Source organism: Schistocerca gregaria, chromosome 6 (assembly GCF_023897955.1).
Source record: "Schistocerca gregaria isolate iqSchGreg1 chromosome 6, iqSchGreg1.2, whole genome shotgun sequence".
NCBI lineage: Eukaryota > Metazoa > Arthropoda > Insecta > Orthoptera > Acrididae > Schistocerca > Schistocerca gregaria.
Window position 1 is genome coordinate 390,649,771 of NC_064925.1, and position 18,807 is coordinate 390,668,577.

At 44.6% G+C, this 18,807-nt stretch overlaps 1 protein-coding gene across 2 annotated transcripts in view; it reads right to left on the reverse strand.

Annotated features, from left to right (window-relative positions):
• The window catches only part of LOC126278149 (phospholipase A1-like), a 228,078-nt gene that overhangs the window by 86,455 nt on the left and 122,816 nt on the right, over nt 1–18,807 (reverse strand). For both annotated transcript variants that reach the window (XM_049978043.1, XM_049978044.1), the window contains exon 4: nt 5,315–5,451. In XM_049978043.1, coding sequence (XP_049834000.1) covers nt 5,315–5,451 — 137 coding nt within the window. The remainder of the gene's footprint in view (nt 1–5,314; nt 5,452–18,807) is intronic.

Below are 18,807 nucleotides of genomic sequence, written 5' to 3' on the forward strand. Positions count from 1 at the left end.
CCATACCATCACGCCGGGTGATATGCCAGTATGGCGATGACGAATACACGCTTCCAATGTGCGTTCACCGTGATGTCGCCAAACACGGACGCGACCATCATGACGCTGTAAACAGAACCTGGATTCATCCGAAAATATGACGTTTTGCCATTCGTGCACCCAGGTTCGTCGTCGGGTACACCATCGCAGGCGCTCCTGTCCGTGATGCGGCGTGAAGGGTAACCGCAGCCACCGTCTCCGAGATGATAGTCCATGCTGCTGCAAACGTCGTCGAAATGTTCGTGAAGATGGTTGTTGTCTTGCAAACGTCCCCATCTGTAGACTCAAGGATCGAGACGTGGCTGCACGATCCGTTACAGCCGTGCGGATAAGATGCCTGTCATCTCGACTGCTAGTGTTTCGAGGCCGTTGGAATCCAGCACGGCGTTCCGTATTACGCCCCTGAACACACCGATTCCATATTCTGCTAACAGTCATAGGATTTGGACCAATGCGAGAAGCATTGTCGCGATACGATAAACCGCAATCGCGATAGTCTACAATCCTACCTTTATGAAAGTCGGAAACGTGATGGTACGCATTTCTCCTCCTTACACGAGGCATCAGAACAACGTTTCACCAGGCAACGCCGGTCAACTGCTGTTTGTGTATCGGTTGGAAACTTTCCTCATGTGAGCACGTTGTAGGTGTCGCCACCGGCGCCAACCTTGTGTGAATGCTCTGAAAAGCTAATCATTTGCATCTGCTTCCTGTCGGTTAAATTTCGCGTCTGTAGCATATCTTCGTGATGTAGCAATTTTAATGGCCAGTAGTATACTTTCTTCCGTTACCGCATAGTTATAGTTTTGGCAGCACGTTTTCCTCTTACAGATATTTTTATCACTAACGTGTGGTTTGTGGAATTCCAGCTCGCCCCGCAGTTCCCTGCTTACGGAGCTCCCTTCGTGTTGTTTTGCTGCTGACATGGTTCGCGAGAGAGGCATAAGGTTTTGCTGCGACTCTCGCAGCTATCTTCCTGTTATTTTCCGTCACACTGTTATTTTACGTCACAATCCTCTTCAATGACCGTTTGTCACGATCACTCAACGCACATACTTTCGCCCGCTTTGTGACTTAGCGGATGGTGTTCTTCCGCTTTCCCTGTATGCGGTATAAATCGTCGATATGGTATCTCTTGAAACATCACACACTTCGGGTACCTTGGTTACGGGAGCAGCCGCCATATAAGCACCAACAATTTCCCCATGACCAAAATCACTTAGCTCTCACATAGTGATGCACTCGCAACAACACGGAACGACTGACGCTGCAACGTATTCATGACAATGAACAGGCGCCTTCCGTGGTCAAATAAAACAATGCAATCTGCAGGCTTGACTAGCATCTCCATTTATTTTCACGCATGCGTTTCTGGCTTTATTTCCTTATTTTTGGCCAGTCCTGGTAAAATGGAAGTGAGCGTATGGCATCGTTGGCCGGGAGGCCTCACTCGGGGAAGTTCGGCCGCCAAGTGCAAGTTCTATTTCAGTCGACTAGGTACAACTTCCAGCTATACATACGTATATGTAGTCGCCGCTCCGAGTTAGACTTTGTCGTGGCTTTGTATAAGCTTTCCAATACCATCGTCAGAAGGCAGTTGGCAGCGGTTTCCGCCAATTCTCTACGCTCGTCCACAACTCAAGTGCCAGAATGTTGTCTTCATAGCCAGCTGTTGATGTGGGCAGAGATGAAATTTGGAGGGAGCCAATTACGTGGTGTATTGTGAGTTATCAAACACTTCCTATCTAAAACGCTGCAGGAGTATCCTCACTGCAGAAGGAAACGCTTGACAGTTATTTTATGTAAGCTGAATAGCGTCATACGAAATTTCTCAACTGGCCCTCGTACTTGGCGGAAGACACACTTTTCTAGCTATCTTTACTCGCTCACTGTGTGCTCAGATCTGAAAAGAACGACGTGACCGATCGACGAACGTAGTAGAGATGCTGCCCAACACGTATGTGCAAAGCTTCATCGAATTTGGTTTTCATTTCGCAACTGATCGGAACTTACTTTCCGAATAGCCCTCGTATATATATGTATTCATACCGGTAAAACACGACTCCCGATTGTTTAAAGAATCGAACTCCCTTGTACAGAACATACTATCTCCCGAACGATGAGTCGTACAATGATGCAGATTCACTCAATGGTAAATGCGGATACTGTATACTACTGGCGTGTCTCTTGGCTTCACCTTTGACGCCGCCAACCCACAACGCATCTTCACTTTTCGGATTATCGTCAGCTCAACCCCTGCGTTCAGGCTAGTTTCCACGATATCTGGCTCAGCCTCCAGAGGGCACCCCGGTAACCAGCCATAAGATGAGAGGGGTCGCTCCAGACGTGCTCCTCTTGCTGCATCCTCCGAAACTTCGGCAGCCAATAGGAAAATTGTAACCTTCCGCCATGCGAGGTTTTCCGCCCGAGCGGAGCCTGCTGGAGCCAGTCTGCATCTAACACCGGTCCGACTAGTGTTGGAATACGCAGCTGTGGTGTGGGCAAAGGCCGCAGATTCGTTCATCGCAACGCTGTAAAGGATCCAGAACCGAGCTCTGAATACCGCTCTACGTCTTCCGAAGGAATAATCCACTAGCCTGCTGCACGAAGACACAGTCATCCCGCTCCTGCAGGACAGATTCAGGATCATCGCGAGATCCTTCTGTGAGAAAGTGCGACAATCCATCAACTGGTTCCTCCGTGAACTGGGCCGCCAGCCACACCGCAGGCGAACCACGCGTTGGCCTGACATGCTGTCAGAATAATTTTCTCGCAGAAGACATGGGATATCATCACTACATCACCCAAGGGCAATTCGTATAGATGACTTTTCTTTTCTTCCCCTTAGGAACAACAGGGACAGCTTACACCACTTAACATGTCGAGCAAGGAAAGCTCGCCAATGGAGCCTCAGCGTCAGTGGCTATAGACAGTTCCTCTTTTCCAGCCAGCGACTGATGGACACTGCCTCGGATAGGACGTCGCCTACACCTCCCTGAGAGGTGAGTCCCGCGACCTGTGCTCTGAGCCTCGCTGTTCTGCGCCATTGAAAAGTGGCGCTGCTCGTGAGATAGAATTTCGAATACGTACTCTGTTTGGAAGATAGGCTTTTCATGGGTCAAGAGAACTTAATATACACTCTCAATTGTCTATCTTCGTTTCGTTGAGGAACAGTTGTTAGTGACTAACTTTTCCTTCACTTTATTAAGAAGGATTTCTGGAGAACGTTTATTTTCTTTTGTCGTACTGCACCAGAAACAGTAGCCTGTTTTGTGTTCGAAGCTAACTTGTTCGAAGTTTGATTACATCTACATGTGATTCCATGGAAGTATTCCGAGTGAGGAAACCTTTAGATAATGCTGAAAATTTTGAACTTGTCCCACTGTTATGAATCAATGGCCACTGGGAGCTAATGCCTTTAATTCTTTTGTGTCCAGAGAACTTAAAATTTTTAAGTTCTGTCAGTTATATGAAATATTGAAAATCAGACTGCTGATGCCCATCGTAGCTGTTAGGTAGGCAAGTTTTAACTGGGACTGTGCACAAGTTAACCATTTAATAGTACAGAGCCACTGATTTTCCCCTTGCCTGTTACGAGTCTGAGGCGTTCCCAGTATTCCTCATATGCAACTTTTTCTGACGGGAACACCTGCTGTAGTGACGAACTCCAGTGCTGCCGTGGCCAAGGGACAGATGGTCCGCAGGTAAGACTCCTTTATCTCTTGATAGGGACGTAGAACGGGTAGGACAAGTCTTTTCATGTCGATATCATCAATAAATCTCGCACCACACCACAGTAGTACAGAAAAGGTACAAGGGTAGGACAAAAATATTAAAAGACTACGGTAGGTGCATGCCTGATCATAATTGCAGATTTTAGCCAAGCCTACAGGTGGCGCTGTTGTATTTGACCACGAATGCCACCTGTACAATGTCCTCAATACAGTATAAGTTCGTTCGTAGTCATAACAGTGTTCTGTGTAGTTGTAAGTGCATTATGTCGGAGCTAAGCGAATTCGAAAGTGGGAGGATTCTTGATGCTTGTATGGTGAGTGCTTCAGTAACCAAGGTAGCGAAAGTGTGTGGTGTTTCAAGAGGCACCGTATCGAAGATTTATACCACATAAAGTGTAACCAGAGAAACATCGTCTGATAAGATGCAACACGGACGAATGTGTGTGTGTGTGTGTGTGTGTGTGTGTGTGTGTGTGCGTGTGTGTGATTCTGAGGAAAAATATAGGACGACAGCAAAAGTCACTATAGAACCAAATGTTGCGCTCCCGAAGGCTGTCAGCAACATGACACTGAAAGAGCTCCATACGCAGCGAACTGCAGGGTGAGCTGGCATTCCAAAACCACTAATTTGTGATGCAAATGTCCATATTAGGAAAACGTGGTGCCGAAGCCATAAAATCTGGACTATGGTGAATGGAAGAAAGTACTTTGGTGGGATGAGTCTTGTTTCACACTCTTTCAAACTTCTGGCTACAATTCCAACCCAAGAGTGAAACATGACAGGGATTCGGTAATGATTCGGGCAGCCATATCATGGTGTTCCATGGGCACCATCGCTAGTCAGGAGAATGTTACTGATAAGGATTATGAGACCATTTTTGGATGATCCGGCCCCAAAGTACAGTGTTCGTTCCCCAGTGGTGATGCTGTGTCCCGAGACGGCACAGCCCCTCTTCACACAGCAGGCATCGTCCAGGACTGGTTTCGTGGGCATGAATTTTGTTTTCTCATCCCTCCCGACTTTCACATTCACTATTATTGAGCCTTGGTGGTCTAGTGTGGAGAGGAAGTATCCGCCTCCATAATCGTTACCTGAACTTGCCAGTATCTTGCAGAAAGACTTAGATTCCCTCAAAAGCCATTCAGGACTTCTATTTACCCATTCTGAAACGACTAGAAGCTGTTTTGAGTGCCGCCGGCTTTCCTACACCTATCAGGAATGGTACCGAGCAAGGTGGCGCAGTGGTTGGCACACTGGACTCTCAATCGGGAGGACGACGGTTCAATCCCGCGTCCGGTCATCATGATTTAGGTTTTCCGTGATTTCCCTAAATCGCTCCGGGTAAATGTTGGGATGTTTCCCTTGATAGTTCACGGCCGACTTCCTCCCCCATCCTTCTCTAATCCGATGAGACCGATAACCTCGCTGTTTGGTCTCTTCCCCCAAACAACCCAGCCCAGGAATGGTAACATGATGTGTTTTTTGTGTTTCCATAGTCTGTTAACCCTCTGTACCCCAGGGAGAGTGTGTGGTGACGCACCTGGAGCCGCTGCAGCATGGCGGCGAGGCAGCGTCCGGCGTGCAGCGTGTTGAGCACGGCGGCCAGGTAGCAGGGCGAAGGCGCCAGGTAGCCCCAGTCCACCACCAGCACGTTCAGACCGCCCGCGCGCAGGTACGCTGCGCACAACAAACAACACGTCAGCTGATTCCTCCACTTACGTAGGGCAAAGGATAGCATCAGGGGCAACTCCGAGGTAACATGAGTGTGTACGTGCAAAGAAAAGCACAAGCGCGAAAACGACTCGCGCTCTAACGGTCCCAAACAAACTTCATTATTGTATGTACGAGGGTCACTCCAAAAGAAATGCACACATCTTTTATTCTAGATGTTTGAAAGTTTTACAGTGTGTAGATACATCCTTTAGGAACAATATTTTCATTTCTCCACGTAATTTCCATCCCTCTCAACTGCCTTACGTCATCTTGGAACCAGCGCCTGTATACCCGCACAGTAAAATTCTGGACCAACCTGAGTTTCAGTATTGTCCATTCGAGTTTTGTGATCGTTCCATGGTTTTTTGACTGACATGTGGTTGTGCATTGTCGTTCAACAGCAAAACATCCTGCTTTTGCCAATGTGGTCGAACACGACTCAGTCGAGCTTGAAGTTTCTTCAGTGCCGTCACATGTTGTTGTTGTTGTTGTCTTCAGTCCTGAGACTGGTTTGATGCAGCTCTCCATGCTACTCTATCCTGTGCAAGCTGCTTCATCTCCCAGTACCTACTGCAACCTACATCCTTCTGAATCTGCTTAGTGTACTCATCTCTCGGTCTCCCTCTACGATTTTTACCCTCCACGCTGCCCTCCAGTGCTAAATTTGTGATCCCTTGATGCCTCAAAACATGTCCTACCAACCGATCCCTTCTTCTAGTCAAGTTGTGCCACAAACTTCTCTTCTCCCCAATCCTATTCAATACCTCCTCATTAGTGACGTGATCAATCCACCTTATCTTCAGTATTCTTCTGTAGCACCACATTTCGAAAGCTTCTATTCTCTTCTTGTCCAAACTAGTTATCGTCCATGTTTCACTTCCATACATGGCTACACTCCAAACAAATACTTTCAGAAACGACTTCCTGATACATAAATCTATATTCGATGTTAACAAATTTCTCTTCTTCAGAAACGCTTTCCTTGCCATTGCCAGTCTACATTTTATATCCTCTCTACTTCGACCATCATCAGTTATTTTACTTCCTAAATAGCAAAATTCCTTTACTACTTTAAGTGTCTCATTTCCTAATCTAATTCCCTCAGCATCACCCGATTTAATTTGACTACATTCCATTATCCTCGTTTTGCTTTTGTTAATGTTCATCTTATATCCTCCTTTCAAGACACTGTCCATTCCGTTCAACTGCTCTTCCAAGTCCTTTGCCGTCTCTGACAGAATTACAATGTCATCGGCGAACCTCAAAGTTTTTACTTCGTCTCCATGAATTTTAATACCTACTCCAAATTTTTCTTTTGTTTCCTTTACTGCTTGCTCAATATACAGATTGAATAACATCGGGGAGAGGCTACAACCCTGTCTCACTCCTTTCCCAACCACTGCTTCCCTTTCATGCCCCTCGACTCTTATGACTGCCATCTGGTTTCTGTACAAATTATAAACAGCCTTTCGCTCCCTGTATTTTACCCCTGCCACCTTTAGAATTTGAAAAAGAATATTCCAGTCAATATTGTCAAAAGCTTTCTCTAAGTCTACAAATGCTAGAAACGTAGGTTTGCCTTTTCTTAATCTTTCTTCTAAGATAAGTCGTAAGGTCAGTATTGCCTCACGTGTTCCAACATTTCGACGGAATCCAAACTGATCCTCCCCGAGGTCTGCATCTACCAGTTTTTCCATTCGTCTCTAAAGAATTCGTGTTAGTATTTTGCAGCCGTGGCTTATTAAACTGATAGTTCGGTAATTTTCACATCTGTCAACACCTGCTTTCTTTGGGATTGGAATTATTATATTCTTCTTGAAGTCTGAGGGTATTTCGCCTGTCTCATACATCTTGCTCACCAGCTGGTAGAGTTTTGACAGGACTGGTTGTCCCAAGGCCGTCAGTAGTTCTAATGGAATGTTGTCTACTCCGGGGGCCTTGTTTCGACTCAGGTCTTTCAGTGCTCTGTCAAACTCTTCACGCAGTATCGTATCTCCCATTTCGTCTTCATCTACATCATCTTCCATTTCCATAATATTGTCCTCAAGTACCTCGCCCTTGTATAAACCTTCTATATACTCCTTCCACCTTTCTGCCTTCCCTTCTTTGCTTAGAACTGGGCTGCCATCTGAGCTCTTGATATTCATACACGTGGTTCTCTTCTCTCCAAAGGTCTCTTTAATTTTCCTGTAGGCAGTATCTATCTTACCCCTAGTGAGATAAGCTTATACTACCTTACATTTGTCCTCTAGCCATCCCTGCTTAGCCGTTTTGCACTTTCTGTCGATCTCGTTTTTGGGACGTTTGTATTCCTTTTTGCCTGCTTCATTTACTGCGTTTTTATATTTTCTCCTTTCATCAATTAAATTCAATATTTCTTCTGTTACCCAAGGATTTCTAGCAGCCCTCGTCTTTGTACCTACTTTATACTCTGCTGCCTTCACTACTACATCCCTCAGAGCTACCCATTCTTCTTCTACTGTATTTCTTTCCCCTATTCCTGTCAATTGTTCCCTTATGCTCTCCCTTAAACTCTGTACAACCTCTGGTTCTTTCAGTTTATCCAGGTCCCATCTCCTTAATTTCCCACATTTTTGCAGTTTCTTCAGTTTTAATCTACAGGTCATAACCAATAGATTGTGGTCACATATATATAAGAATTTATGGTGGTTCCACTTGGCATGATGTCCACAAGCAAGATTCCTTCAGAATCGAAAAACCCCGTAGCCATAGCGTTTCCAGCAGAAGGGGTGGCTTTGAATACTTTTTCTTGGGTGAATTTGCATGATGCCACTTCATTGATTGCCTCTTCATCTCTGGTGAAAAATTATGGAGCCATGTTTCATCACCTGTCACAATTCTTCCAAGAAATTCATCTCCACCATTCTCGTACTGTTCCGAAAGTTCGCTGCATACCGTTTTTCTTGTTGGTTTTTGAGCCACTGTCAACATCCTGGGAACCCACCAGGCACAAACCTTTTGTAACTCCCAACACTTTCAGTATTCTGCGAACATTTCCTTCCCCTATCCCAACGTAGCGTGACAATTCGTTCACTGTGATGCGCCTGTCAGCAGTCATCAATTCGTTAACTCTCTGCACATTGTCTGGAGTGTGTGCAGTACGAGACCTGCCGCTGTGAGGACAATCCTCAATATAGCTGTGCCTGCTTTCATCACGTAACCTGCTTGCCCACCGACTAACTGTACTGCGATCGACAGCAGCATCTCCATACTCCTTTTACAACCTCTTGCGGATGTTTCCCACTGTCTCGTTTTTAGAGCACAGGAATTCTATGACAGCATGTTGCTTCTGACGAACGTCAAGTGTAGCAGCCATCTTGGAGACATGCTGTGACGGCGCCACTCACGGGAACAGGTTGAACTAAGTTTGAAAACAAGCGGGAAGGATGTATCTACACACTATAAAACTTTCACACATGCAGAATGAAAACTGTAGTTTTACAAAAATAGTGTGCATTTCTTTTGAAGTGACCCTCGTATATAGTTCATCTTCAGGGTGAACATTAATAGAACTGACAAACTGCAGGGACCGATTCCTGACTGGAAATGGAGGATAAAAAGCCCTACGAACATGTGCCCAGAAATACGTCTTTGCCACATTAGATGACGCTGACGAATGAAAGTTCCTCTGAGGAGGTGCTGTGTGTTCTTTGTATGTTGCAGGCTATGTGATTGACACTGCGCACTGTAAGCAACAGAATGGTCCGGTATTCAAGTCAGTAACAAAGCCGAGATGGTGTTTGTGTACGAGCAAGCAGATGGAAACAGTCGAGAGGCTGCAAGGCTATACCAAAACGAGTACCCCCGCAGGCACCAACCATATTACACAACATTTCAAGCCTTTTTTTTTTGGCGTTTGCGTGATCATAGGTCCTTTCAGACAGACGAACGTGCAGGGAGGCAGCGGGCTGTGCGTACACCAGATCTGGAGGGCACAGTTGTACAGGATATTGCGACAAACCCTAGTACAAGATCCAAGCAATTGGCCTTCCAACATGGTGTAAGCAAAAGCACGAGTATGTGTATCCAGAATGACAACCGATACTACCTCTATCACGTACAATCCCATGGAGGACACTTTGAACATCTGTTGTGACGTGAATGGGATCCGCTCTTTATTGTGTTGCAGGACGATTTGCTGTCGTTGCACACACGCCATCTATTTATGGACACATGTTCATAGAACATTTTTGCCTCCATTTCCAGTCAGGAACCTGTCCCTGCAGTTTGTCAGTTTTATTAATGTTCAGCCTGTGTAGGTTCTGATGAGTGAATTTACGAGTATCCAAGTATGTGACATAAATGGCCGTATCTTTTGATTGCATTGGCTTAGAAGCTTAAATTTTCCCACCACCAAGGGACAGTACAATTTAGTGTGTGGCATAAATTTCAACTTGATACCTCCACCCGTCCTTGAGAAAAGGGATCTAAATAGAACCACAGACAGAGAGGCAGATGGAAAACAAAGTGATCCTATAAGAGTTCAGTTTTTAACGACTGAGATACCGAAACCTAAAAAGTAGACTACAGGGTCTGTCAGAAAACAAACTGATTTCTTTCTACAGGGCCTGGTAGAAAAACAGGGCGATTTGCATATAGCGAAACAGGCCAGGGGTGAAACATTTTCAATCACAACAGCGAAACCCTTAGGTATTGCCGTTTCATGCACTGTTCAAGTTTTTAAAATTATGTTTTGTAGATGTCCACCATTGATACGTTGACATGGTGACAATCTGCAGTTTAAATCGTTCCCTGCACTTTCGTTGTAGCATTTGTATAGGAATGTTTCTGATTTCTTCACCAATGGTGTCTTTCAATACCGCGGTTACGTGTGCACGTCTAGCATAAACACTGTTTCAGGAACCCTCAAAGGAAGCAATGACAGACCGATAAGACGGCAGATCTGGGGAGCCACAAAATGTCCCCGTTCCTTGGAGTCATGTGGTTACTAAACACACTGCACACTGCTGTCACTGAAATGTGGGCACCATTAGAGGTAGCACCACACGCTCAAACCAATACTCATTTGCAGGAAACTGTTCAAGTTGCGTTGCACGGAATGCACCAACCATGGCAGTTTACTGCTGAGATGTGATTGTGGTTGCTCGTCCATATTCATCCACAAAAAACAGAGGGCCGATTATGGCTACTGAAGAAACAGTGCACCTCACTGAAATTCTGATAGCCCGGCCGGCTAGCCGCGCAATCTAACGCCCTGCTTCTCGAGCGGGAAAGTGTACCGGTCCCCGGCACGAATCCTCCCGGTGGATTAGTGTAGAGGTCTAGTGTGCTGGCCAACCTGGGATGTTTTTGAAGCCGGTTTTTCATCTGCCTTGGCGAATGCCGGCTGGTTCCCCTTATTCCGCCTCAGTTACACTAAGTCGGCGATTTCTGCGCAAACACTGTCTCCACACCATCATAGCTCTACCACGCAAACATTTGGGGCTACACTCGTCTGCTAGGAGACGTTATTGGGTTCGGTGTGGAGCAGCGGTGGGGTGAGTGGGGGGACGAAGCCTTTCCGTAGTTTCTAGGTCCCCGGTTTAATACATAACACGCTACACAAGGGGCGTTGATGGAGTTCGTGAGGATTATCCTCGAACTAGGAACAGCAGTTTTGTTTGTTCAAATAACCACTGAGATATCCACCGCCGGCCGCGGTGGTCTCGCGGTTAAGGCGCTCAGTCCGGAACCGCGCGACTGCTACGGTCGCAGGTTCGAATCCTGCCTCGGGCATGGATGTGTGTGATGTCCTTAGGTCAGTTAGGTTTAAGTAGTTCTAAGTTCTAGGGGTCTGATGACCACAGATGTTAAGTCCCATAGTGCTCAGAGCCATTTGAACCATTTTTTAGATATCCACCCCCGCTAGCTGTGTGGTCAGCGCGATAGAAGGTCAATCCTTAGGGCCCGGGTTCGATTCTCGGCTGGGTTGGCGATTTTCTCCGCTCAGGGACTGGGTGTAGTGCTGTCCTAATCATCACCATTTCATCACCATCGACGCGCAAGGTGCCGAAGTGGCGTCAAATCGAAAGACTTGAACCCGGCTAATGGTCTAGCCAATGGGAGGCCCTAGTCAAACAACATTTTTTTACCACTGGGGTGAAAATGTGCCTCATCATTCACTCATGGTAAATTTAAGAATCCTTAATTGCCCTTAATTTTAGTCAACAGTTCAACAAGCAGCAATTCACTTACGATTAAAGTGTTGCAACACATGTACCTTGTAAGGCTGCAACTTTAAATCATTCCATAAAATTCTGTGCACGCTACGACTGGACATTCCCACTACTGACGCAGCTTGTCTCACGGTACGCTTTGACTGTTGGTTACAACATTTTCCGCTTCCTCTTTTCGTTCCTGGGAGCGACAACTTCTGGACATTCCTGGAGAGTTCAGCTTAAGTGCAGTTCCTGTTGCTTCAAAGTTTTTCACCCATAACCTGATTGCTTGTGCCGATGGTACAGGATCGTTCCGTCTAAGGGTGAAACGACGGCGGTAGTCCTGTATAGCACCAGCAACGCAGTCACCGGTTTTGTAAAATTCTTTCACGGCCATAGCATGTTCAGGCCCACTCCAGCATCCCATCTCGGTAAATGGCGCACCTACCTGAAACATACAACAAACTATCAGTATTGCCAATAATATCATTTCACTTTCAGAGACGAATTAAAACCGACAGTTTTTTTGCCACACACTATATTACAAACAAATATTTCTTGCATTGTATTAGTGATTAACCGTTTACTTGTTTACCTCGAACAGCCTATACGTAGTGAGAAGTTTCATCAAAATGGATCAACTCGAAGGTAGGGGACGAGCAGTTTACAACGGACACATTGGCATCTGCAAGGGGAAAAGACAAGGCAAGGGGGTGGCGGAGGGGGGGGGGGATGGGTTGGCGGGGGGGGGGGGTTGGCAGCACGAGGGCACTTTCCGCCTCCGCCCCCCCCCCCCCCCTTCCCTCTTGGAACACAGAATACAGAGTTCTTATTCATTATATTCGTTACGGAGATCTATGGAATATAAAGACTTTTCTGTGTGGCCTATAAAATGTAAGCCTTATGGCATGCCAAATCTCGAAAGTGACCAACTCAACTATAACCAAAATGACAATTTTATTCTCTCCCCGCCACTCTCTGCCACCCATGGATAAATTTCTGGGGACTCCCATGGACAGACATAAAGCTGTAATCATCACCTGGGATAGATCAAAACTTGGTGATGCTGTTGGTCTTTCTCTGTGCATTCACCCTCCAATGTGACACATTTTATGAACAATGGATGACCTGCTGGAGAACTTGTTGTAGAAGCCTACATTTTGCTTGATTAAGAAATAGTCCCAACTCCTCATTCTGCAATGTCTGTCACGCAGTTGTTTTCTGATCCCAGGAAAAAGAAGAAGTGACTGGGTGCCTTTTAGTTGAATATAGGATGGTGAGGCCTTATTTGATAGCTCAAAAAAATCAGCATGTGTGACGCCTGCGTTGAAAGAGGTGGAGCATTGTCGTGAAGCTCACAGTTTGCCACTAAAGTGTTGCCACCATACCATGCCAGCCTCAAAACATACTAAGCATCAGCTTGCCCAGTGATGGTGGGGTCTTTGCCCTTTCCAGCGGTGGCGAATCCACATGTTTCCACTGCTCTCTTTGCTCCTTTTTCTCGCGGTCAAAGTAATACACCCAGAACTCTTTCATTCTGATCAGGGGGCTGAATAAATAATCTAGATACAGCTGCAGCATGTCCTCAGATGCCTCGCTTGGGCAGACTTTGAATGGGTGCGGTCATTTGCCACACCCAGAGTAACCAATGACTCGTTTTCCAGCTTTTCTACTCGTAGTGTCGGCTCGACTGCAATGCTATGATGTTCGAGCACCAGGATCCTCACGTCTCTTCTGCTTTACAGTTCCACACACAGGACGGTCGTTGACTTTGTTCTTCAGCATTCAGAGGTGCTTCACCTCTCTGGGATCTTCTGTGTCGCTTGACATCTGCGTCCGTTTGAGGGCACATTGTTGCCATGCACTTCCACCAGTTCACCATGGATTCTCTCTCAGTGGGCTGAACAATTTCGTTTTGGCGCTCCTAGCGCGGTGCTACGACACTGTTACGTAATGGATTTAATGTGTACCAGGATTGCGGACATGTTGAGACGAAGCAAGTTGAGTATCCAGTCTCATCCGCTATGTTTTTCGGCCTCCCAAGATTTTCTAAATATTTTCCTAAACTGTTGTAGTGACAATATGATAGTGTACCTAGTACCCAGTGAGTACATAGTGATTTCAGACTCATAAACAATCTTAATCACTTGAATTTCATTGCTCTTATGTACTGCTTCCTAATATTGTTGCAATGATCTGATTAATTGACTCAGAAACTTCGTAATTATGAAATATTGTTAATTGAAAAGATTAATACAGTACGACCTTACATATTTACCGAGCAGTAGGAAACATATTTCGGCATCTTAAGGCCTGTCATTTGAAAGTACAACTCTTCGACTTTTCCGTAAAGTATCTAAAACTGTCTGAAACTAATTATCTCTCGAGGTAATTAACATTAGAGCTCTAGACGATTGCTAACTTCAGTTACAAATTACTGTTAGATTCTGAACTTTGGAATTATAATTTTGTTGATATATTTTTTATGTTTCATTTGAGATGCAGCGTTTGTTAATTAAACACTGATTAGAAAGTTCAAGTTCAATATTTTGAGGGTCATAAAACATTTTATTTATGATGGTTGCCGTCAGTAGTGAGCAGTGTTCATAGGCGAAACTATATACAGACGCAGCACATCTGAGGTCAAGCAGTCTGCGGCTGCGAGTAAAACGAGCAACACCTACGTCTCTTGTAGTGAACAATATGCCACAGTCTGATAGCTAACATTCTGAAATATCCGCATATACTACATACAGTTCGTGTTCGTGAGTTTAATTCATGACTTCTATGACAATAATCACTAATTAATTCCGAGGGAGATCTTACTAGAGGAACAGAGTGATTATTGACTTCTGTCACCAATGGCTGGTTAGCAGAGCGTGTTGACGGACTTACTGATTATTTTTGTGCACTATTTTAATTGTTTCGAATACCTTAAATGCATATGAGGACAGTGATATGACAAACTGATACTTTAAATTTTTGCCACATGCGAACCGTTTTGAACTGCTGGATTGTGCTGTGTGATTACTGCACTACAACCATGTAACAGTTTACGAACTACTGCTGTAGGCAGCAATCGGCTTTCCTTTAGTTCGAACTATATGTGAGAGCAGAGACTGTCAGAGAATACTTCAAACCAAGAGATACTGCTATACGAGGTGGAACAATAAAGTAATGAGACTGATTTTCTTTGCAAGATGTGCCAACCCTGCAAGCTTGCGTAGGCACAATATCTTTGACCTTGGTCTATATTCTGCATCTAGTCCAAGCGGCACATCGATGCAACTGCTCAGTCGTGCGTTGTGCTGTAATAAGTTAACACATGTTTGTGTCTCTCGTCACGGAAATGGAACTGCATAATATTGTTCAATGGTATGACATTTCTTTTTGCGTTAAATTGGGTGAGAACGCGACAAAAACTTACGGTAAGCTTCAGATGGCTTTTGGAGAGGAGGTCATGTCAAGCACTCAAGTTTTTCGTTGGCATAAAATGTTTAGCGAAGGTAGAACGAATGTTGAAGATGAAGACCACAGTGGACAACCATCAACCTCACAGACGGACGTCAACTTGGCCAGATTGCGTGAACTCGTATGATCTGATCGAAGATTGTCCGTGAAAATGATTGCAGAAGAACTGAACATCAATCGAGAAACGGTTCATCTAACAATAACTGAAGATCTTGGTATGAGAAAGATTTGTGCAAAAATAGTCCCCATACTGCTCTGTCAGTACAGCAATTTTTAACCTCAAAACAAATTTCAGTACTATCACAGCCACCTTCTTCACCAGATATCGCTCCATCCCACTTTTTTCTATTTCCAAGAGTCAAAACGGCGGTCAAGGGACACCATTTTCAAACAACAGAAAGATTTCCAAAAAGCTGTGACGAGGGTCTTGGAGGATATTACAGAAGATGAGTTGCAGAAATGTTGCCATCAATGGCAAAAGCGTTGGAAAAAGTGTGTGCAATCAGAAGAGAACTACTTTGAAGGAGACAACACTAAACTTGACTAAAACGATAAGCAACATTTTATTTCACATCAGTATCACTGCCTTATTGTTGCCGGCCGAGCGGTTCTAGGTGCTACAGTCTGGAACCATGCGACCGCTACGGTCGCAGGTTCGAATCCTGCCTCGGGCATGGATGTGTGTGATGTCCTTAGGTTAGTTAGATTTAAGTAGTTCTAAGTTCTAGGGGACCGATGACCTCAGAAGTTAAGTCCCATAGTGCTCAGAGCCATTTGAACTATTTTGAACTTTATAGTCGCACCTCCTTGACTGTTAGTATAACTAACTTCTTTCAACTAGTTTTGGAGCCAGCACAGCTACAGAGAAGAATAGAAGACGCTTGTGCAGAAGGAAGCAGGTTTGTTCCAATGTGCCTGCCAGAAAACAAAAAAAACTAATCATTTAATTCAATTTGTTCGAAGAGATAATTAAAATTTTATGATACACCTCTCAGTCATATGACGTACAGCAAACAAATCGAGATTGATGCTACAGAATTTACTAATTACCAAATATGTTCAGTTATTGACGATCGCCTTCAAACTACGACCTACAGTCCAGTCTCGATATCTCGAACTAGGAATCTAAAAAAAAGGTTCAAATAGTTCAGATTTCGATTTAACGGAAACTTGAATGACCAAAGTGGAATCAGAAAAACCGTCGAAATAAGAGTATGTTCAAAAACGCTGCTGTAGTTAAAATAACATTTGCCTTATTTTTTAAAAGGAAGCAAAAAGTAATAACTAAAACAATAATTAAAAGAATATTGATTTTAAATTCCTCAATTTTTTTCGAGGCCACGGTGATCTAGCGAGTAGAGCGCTAGACACCGGCCCTGGAGGTCCCGGTTTCAGTACCGGATAAGGGCGGGAGTTTTTCCTCGCTCCATTTGCTGCATGATGGCTAAAAGGCGATCGGGGCGATGGACCCGCCACCCTCCCCTTCCAACTGCAGTGGCGAAGAAAAGCTACACTTTAGCTGCAGTCAGGTTAATAATTCGTTCAACGGCTTGCGCTACCGCCTTAAAATTTGCCTTTTAGAAATTTTTCATTTACTTTAACATTTGAAATTAAAGTCACACATAAATTTCATGGAATACTAAAGAAAACTTCTGTTTCATTCTATTCTCCATGCTAAACAAGCTGTGTCATCAACGCCCGCGGTTTCTTCGCAAACTATCTTAAGAACCAAATTACGTCTTTTGCCACCGCGCACCAGCGACGAACCTTTCAGTGCCGAGATTAACAGCAAGTGAATTATCTTTTTTAACGCATATAGCCTCTACATTGACTAAGCCATTTCAACTAACATTCATCTTGGCACTTCCATTTTCTCGCTCCGTATAAGTTTCAGCAGTCAGATCGGTCGGTTCCAGAATTGATAATAGTGTGGATGAAAGTATCCCGAAAGTTTTCGCTACGTCCTTCTTTGGTCAAATGTTTCAGCTGAGCGAAAACAAGACGTGCTATGAATCACACAATGGCATTTTGTCCGAATTTTTGTAGCCAAACGAAGAGCGGTAAATTGACAAATGGGGTACCAAAGTAACCAGGGTGAGGTCTAGTTTTATAAAAACATACTTAATTGCTTGAAAGTAATCAGGTTAATTACAAAAACTAAATGAGGGGTCAAAAAGCTCACGCTTTCCTTACAAAATCAACAAATGAAAAAAGTCTAAAAGACGGTCGTATGTTTTGTTAAATTATTTATTTGAAAGTAGAAAATGGTTCAAATGGCTCTGAGCACTATGGGACTTAGCCGGCCGGTGTGGCCGTGTGGTCCTAGGCGCTTCAGTCTGGAACCGCGCGATCGCTACAGTCGCAGGTTCGAATCCTGCCTCGGGCATGGATGTGTGTGATGTCCTTAGGTTAGTTAGGTTTAAGTAGTTCTAAGTTCTAGGGGACTGATGACCATATATGTTAAGTCCCATAGTGCTCAGAGCCATTTGAACCACTATGGGACTTAACTTCTGAGGTCATTAGTCCCCTAGAACTTAGAACTACTTAAACCTAACTAACCTAAGGACAACACACACATCCACGCGCGAGGCAGGATTGGAACCTGCGACCATAGTGGTCGCACAGCTCCAGAAAAGTAGGAAATAAAATGGATTATAGAAACTATTAATGCTCCTTTGAATAATGCTCCAAATCATGTGCAGCGAATGAGGAGCCAGTTGAGTTTCAAGTTCAGTGTTTAATTTTTCAATGCTATGATTTTAAAGAGTGCTAGAGGATATATGTGTGACCCGACATGTTAGCCGAGTGCGCTAACGCGCTGTTTCCTGGACTCCCGGATCGAATCCGCCCAGGCGGATTAACGATGAGGGCCGATGTGCCGGCCAGCCTGGATGTGATTTTTAGGCGGTTTCCCACATCCCCCTAGGCGAATACGGGGCTGTTCCCCACGTCCCGCCTCAGTTAAACGGCTCGCAGACATCTGAACACTTTCGAACTATTCCATGGATTAAACTAGTCGCAGACAGTTGCGGTATACTAATTCCTTCCCGGGGGGTACGGTGTTACGGCAGGAAGGGCATCCGGCCACCCCTTCAACTAACATTGCCACATCCGATTAACCATGCCGACCCTGCGTATCCGCGGGTAAAACGGCACAAGCAAAAGAAAGAAAGAGGATATTTGTCTGGTGTGTCATGTAGACCGTGCAGTCTGTTGTATGTGCCCTGACATATTTCTGTCATCTACACTCAAATATGTAAAAATGTTCCAACAACTTTCCAGTCTCAAATATGTTGATTAGAAAATCCTTCAAACACTGGGAAGCGAAATGTGCCTTCTCAACCTGCGTCTCATTTGCTGTAGATAATTCCGAACATCATTCACAGGCGTGTTAAATGATTCTCGAATGTATATAATTTCTTAATTTTTGACAATTAATTTCGCAAAAAACTGACCTTTTTTTCTTCAAACCTTTGTTTTTACTACTCATTTCACGGACTCATTAACCCTCTTTTTTTCTGGGAACATCAAAAGTTGATATATATCAAGGTGGTATTTGTTGTTTCGCACATGTCCGAAAGAACACACACACACACACACACACACACACACACACACACACACACACACACACATATATATATATATATATATATATATATATATATAT